The sequence below is a fragment of the Sander lucioperca genome, chromosome 16, assembly GCF_008315115.2.
Source record: "Sander lucioperca isolate FBNREF2018 chromosome 16, SLUC_FBN_1.2, whole genome shotgun sequence".
Taxonomy (NCBI): Eukaryota; Metazoa; Chordata; class Actinopteri; order Perciformes; family Percidae; genus Sander; species Sander lucioperca.
In genome coordinates, this window is record NC_050188.1 from 30,682,361 (window position 1) to 30,688,360 (window position 6,000).

Here is a 6,000-nt window from a genome sequence, read left to right on the forward strand (position 1 = left end):
CACCTTTAATAATACTCAGTCAGTCCTATAGACACATTTAAGTGGGTACAAAAAAAATATTGAGGTTTGAAACCCAGCCCTGGTCAAAAGATTTTGGGTAAAGAGGGATGGAACTGAGATTGTCCAGGTAGTCGTTAAAAACTGCCAAATATAAATATCAGTAAACATAAATCAACCGGATGTATGATTCATAGCAAGGTAATTATTAATTCATTAGTTTATAATATAATTAATCATACAGATAAAAAGAGTGGAAACAGAATAAAAACATAAAAAGTCAAGAGTATTGCAGAAAAGGTTTTTACGCTTGGCTGAGGTGGAAAAAGTTGGTGGATTAATAAAAGCAAAAGACAACAAAGTGAATTGGAAACAAACTTGGATCATAATGTACATGAGGCATGTGACTGAAACGTCCACTGGAGCTTCCACTTGATCCCATCATGTTTCCCATGTTGTTTTTCACCATTTGAGGTCTGACTGCTGATATTTGTATTCACCATCTTCTTCTGCAATGGTTTAATGGCATCCGACAGGTAAATTAGGCCACCAACTTTCTATCTCTAACAACTGTTAATATTCACATAAAAGAGTTGGATGGAAACGTATATTCATTTGTATTTTATTTGGGCAATTTTTTTGGACATTAAATACATTATTTAAATTTAAAATGTGCACTGCAGTACATTTGGATAGACTCCTGGCTACTGTTTTGTTATTATATTGTCAACAGTCAGCTGGATTCCCTATACTTTGAGAGATGTTTAGAGATATTAATTGATGATGTCGTGATGGTGATATGGGATGATGTTTTTTCCAAACTGGATTTTATACCATTGTGAGAATGAACTCCATTGGACATCATTAGTCGGCCATCTGATATCCAAATAATACTAGTAACAATAATATGTTAATTTATATAGCACCTTTCAATCAATCAATCACTCAGGGGTGATCCCCAATAGTCAAATATTCAATGCTTCAATGGAAAGAGCCTGATTCGACTGCCAGTAGAGCCCGACCGATATATCGGCGGGCCAATATTATCGGCCGATATTAGGCATTTTCCAAACTATCGGTATCGGCATTTGTAATGGCCGATAAATGAATATTTAAAAAATACAATAAAAACGGACAAAACCCCCTTCAACCATGTTCTGAGTGTTGGCGTTACGTAGTTTGTCCACCAGAGGGCGCTCTACAACGTCCCTGTCAGCAACACTCGTGTTTAACCCTTTAAGTTTCGTATCTTAAGTTTGTATTTTTTTTACATTTTATTCATCAGAACTTTAATATATTTTGATGTTCCTCTGTTCTGTTGTGACAATAAAACAACAAACAAGTTTATTTTTAAACTGCATTATCATATTATTTTAGTGAGGAAACAAATAACTACAAATAACTAATGTTAGGGAAATCTGTTTGTTTTGTTACGCGTTTCTGGATTTTTCTTTTAAATATATATCGGCCTATATATCGGAATATCTGATTTTTCAATCACCAAATATTTGTATCGATATCGGCCTTAAAAATCCTTCATCAGTCGGGCTCTAACTGCCAGTCTCACAGTTGAATCTTGGCAGCGCAAGTCCAGTTCAGATCAAAGATTCTGGACGAGACGAGTGTAAACTTGCAACGCGCCGGTCTGCAGCGTTCTGAAAGCTGCCAGTTTACACCAATGAGACGAGCCGAGCCGGTGTATCATCTTCATAGCACCACGAGTCATTGTACTTCCACCCTAACTTCCGACTTTCAGGCTTTTTTGTAGCTGGATATAATCTGTTGCGTCTAAATATGAATGTGGATAACGTTAGTGATAGTTAGATACTTGCTACAGCTGCATTTCTAGTGATGAAAGGGCAAAAACAATGTTTTATTTCTCTATTTATTCACTACTTTATTTTGGCGGCGCTCGCTCTCTTCAGTCACTCTGTAGGTCACTCGACCATGTACTGTGCTTGCGGGCGCTCGTTGAGCCTCCGGGTCAGTTCTGACGGTTCAGACCGCTGCAACTTTTCCTTGCAAGGTTCTAAAACGGTTTTGCTCATCCCACATCTTTGAAGCTTTTATCAATTTACAAAGTGGGTAAATAGATCCAACCGCCCCATGACTTTTCATGATCCATGAACGCCGGTCGCCCCCACCCACACGATTCGACGATCAGTCGAAGATAGGCAAAACTTTACAATTCTGATTCGACAATGAAAATTGTAAGTCGGAGACACCCCTACATTCACTCAATCAATCAATGGCCTTTATTTTCAGGAGCAGACGTCAAGTCTTCACAATAAAAGACAAAATAGCAAGGAAAAGACAAAACAGACAAAATGCAGACATCAAGCTAAAAACATAAAAGGCATTAAAAAAAAAAAAAAAAAAGTCTAAATGGGATTCAGCTGCTTTTTTCCAAGAGCTCAAGCCCAATGGGCAAGAGTTCCAAATTTTAGAAGCTACAACCTTAAAAGCTCAGTCTCCTTTTGTTTTGAGCCTGGAGCGAGGGACAACCAACAAACCCTAATCAGAGGACCTCGGAGACCTACTGAAGTCTAAATCTGATGGGTAGCCAGTGTAAAAAAATAATGAGAAAACATACCTCTGTACAGAGCTACATGTGAGTGCATGCCATTATAATCTGTCACTTAAAGTCAAACCTAATGCATATGAAGGTCTTCTAAAATAGAAAAGGGTTTAACTCCATACATTCTCTACATGACTGCCAACTAGAGCCCTGCACGATACTGTTGTTTTAATTCCACTCCTGCCCGCTCCCGGTGGATTTCTTACTATTATTGCCGGCTCTCGCAGTGTGTGTGTGTGTGTTCTGCTCCTGCCCGTTCCTGCAGCTTGTGTGTTGGGTCCCGCCAGCAAGGCAAACATTTGATTGATTGTCAATAGATTGACCATTGATTTTGGGTCTTCTCCCCTCCCGCAGGGAAACTAGTTATTTTACTGTGTAGTATTAATAAATATGCACATCTGTCGGTGATAAGTAGCAAAATTACATTCTAGTGCATAATTACATTCAAGTGCAATAAAAGTTATTCTAGTGCAATATAAGGGCAAAGTGACATTGTATTCATTTATTTATTTCACTTATTTTAGAACGGGTTGTTGCCTGTGGTTTGTTTTGCTCAGGCTGTTATATTTCCTTTCGTTTTCCTGTCTTTATGCACTCTCTAACCGATTTCATGTTAAAGTCCCTGTTGATTGGTTCCCTCAGGTCGCCGTAGGAGAAAGGGGCAGGGCACAATGCCCCGGGAAAGAAGTGAGAGAGAGGGAGTAGAGGAGTGTTAATAAAGCGTTTGGCTGGTGCTTAACTGGATGCACCGTGTGCGTTGCTGATTTTCTAATGAAACCAAGCTTGGCGAAGCTAACGGTCGGTTACAGCACTGATCAGGAGCAGCGCTCATAAATCCCGGGACTCACTGTCTATTTTCGGACCGCCCGCTCCCAGCCGCAGCCCCTGTTAAAACCGCCCACTCCCGCAAAATTTGTGTTGAGTCCCGCGGGACCCCTGGGATCCCAAACCCAATGCAGTCCTCTACTGCTAACTCCCCATTCATGTGTAGCAGATAGCAGTAGGAGTTATAATTATTATTGTTATGACTTATTTGTGTTTTCTCAATGTTTCACATTATCTATCTTCAAGGGACTATTATCTATAAAATGATTAGAACACACAAACATTCACGTACATAGAATCAGAGATAAAGACACCCACAATGCACAAAAAAATTACAAAAAAACAAATAAGTAAGTGACACGAAACTATTGTTCTCTGCTCTGTGCTCTGCTCCCATGGGAGACAGAGTAAACATAAGGATTACCCCAGCCAACATGGCCTTCAAAAGTGCACTCACACACACACACACACACACACACACACATACACAGGTTAAATGACTTTGCACTTCCTGGACTACTCATAGGAATAGGGTTTCAACAACCATTACATTCTATAGGTCACCATGATCACCAGCCCTCACATACCAGCCAATCAACACCACAGAGGCTCTGCAGCTGTACATCTTTTTTCAGAATGATTCATCTTTCCAGAAAAACTAAGTGATTGTTTATTATTTCAGGGCTATTGTATCTCAATACCTAACAACCTACAAGTGTTTCTATTTTTCTTAGTCTCTCAACAACACTGAGAACATTCTATACCAGATCATCCCAAAGCCATAATGATAATCCTCCAGATGTTCTGAGACACCCTTCACACTGCCTTCCCCGAAAACATACATCTAACTACATGACTGGTGAAGATTAGCACCACTGCAAATGCATGATCGGGTTTCCTTTTTTCAGAACACACATGGACAAGAACCCTACACACAAAATGAGGTAATAACACAAACGCATACGCAGCCAAAGACATACATAGAAGGACACACATACTGTACAAACAACATTCAAACAAGCTGTGTCACACATGTCACAAAAGTAATTCCTAGATGTGTTAAGACCAACCAGGGCTTAAGAAACGAGGCGCAGAAAGGGTAGCAAACAGGTGGCCGGCCGGGAAAGAAAGAAACAGCAAGACAGCGACAAAGTGTGTATATGTGTGTGCACTGTGCACATGGTTTATGTGCATGCCAAGATCAGGGGCAAAGGAGGTGCACAGTGTCTAAGCACCTGTTGCGTGACCATGTGCATGACCCTGTTGTTATACATCAGCTAATTGGTCTTCACCATGTCTCAAACTCACACACGCGTACACACAACAGATTGTGGTTCAATAACAGGCTCACACACAATAAATTAGACAGGCTCCATCCATGCACATAGTTTGCACTGCCAATACAGGTGCGTCATGCAAGAATGGCATGAGTGATTCAGGGGGGAAAACAACGTGGACACACTATACAGAGAAATAAGCATGACAGAAATGGCTGACATTGAGAAAAACAGATGGACTTAAAAAGACAGAAAGAGCAACAGAGAGAAAGCATAAGAGGAACGAGAGAGAGAGACACTGACCAGGGTTTGCTTGTATCTCAGAGCCTTCCTTTCCGACGCATCTGCGGCCATTGACACACTGTCACTGTCCCAAAAATAAACCCACCCGCTCACCGTCTGTCTCAGCATTACCAGGACTGCGCTGGATACCCAGCCAGGACACTCGCGTGCACGCACACACGCGCACAGCCACACACACACAGCCACACAGGGAGAGACATACACATGCATGGACCCCCACACACACACACACACACACACTCACTCTCTCACACATATTCTGACATGGTGTGAACTAGCTCCAGCAGGGGTTACCCTCCATGCCCCAAGCTAACTGCCCACCCCTGTGAAGTTAAGTCAGCAATGGACAAGAAAACTAAATGTCAGAAATGTCAAACTGATTCAAAGTACTGTACCAAATACTTATTGCTCAACATCTAGAGACATGAGGAGGAAGGGGTGAAGCAATCGCCCACTGCTGCAAAGACATGGGTCAATCCATGGCAGCACAGCTTCTGGCTTGTACAGGAGCTCCATCAAACACAGCTACACTGTTTGCATGTGTGAAGCTAGTGAGGTATAATTTCTTCGTAGTTGTATAGCAACTCCTACTGTCCGGTCAGTATCTGTGTGAAAATAAGTGGCAATTGAGGGACAGCGTAAACCTCTGTTTATGATGTTCCCTTTCTGGCATGTGGAAAAACTGGTGACTTTGTGCTGTCGATTGATAATTTTAACATGCACTTGCCTCCCAGCTGTTAATGAGGAATGACTTAGGAGTTTTCCATTGTCCCATATCATCTATCAAGTGATCTGGATTCCTGGTTTGATTCCCGATACAGGAAAAGGGCGGTGCAATGACGTACAGAGACAGAGAGAATCTAATAGTGTGCATGGATGTTTGCTTCCCTACTGTGTTCTTCATTACATCACCAAATGAATTTCCAGTGGTCAAGATTACCGGTTTCAGCCCAGGAATTATTACTAGCATGGGAAAAGATGGTTTTACATTCCTGGATGTGCTTTATATGCAGACGTGCT

At 41.4% G+C, this 6,000-nt stretch overlaps 1 protein-coding gene across 3 annotated transcripts in view; it reads right to left on the minus strand.

Annotated features, from left to right (window-relative positions):
• Positions 1–5,226, minus strand: part of LOC116046397 (chloride channel protein 1-like) — a 51,680-nt gene extending 46,454 nt beyond the window's left edge. For all 3 annotated transcript variants that reach the window (XM_035993396.1, XM_035993397.1, XM_031294751.2), the window contains exon 1: positions 4,981–5,226. In XM_035993396.1, the coding sequence (XP_035849289.1) occupies positions 4,981–5,190 (210 nt within the window). In that variant the 5' untranslated portion in view covers positions 5,191–5,226. The remainder of the gene's footprint in view (positions 1–4,980) is intronic.
• Positions 5,227–6,000: the final 774 nt, after the last annotated feature.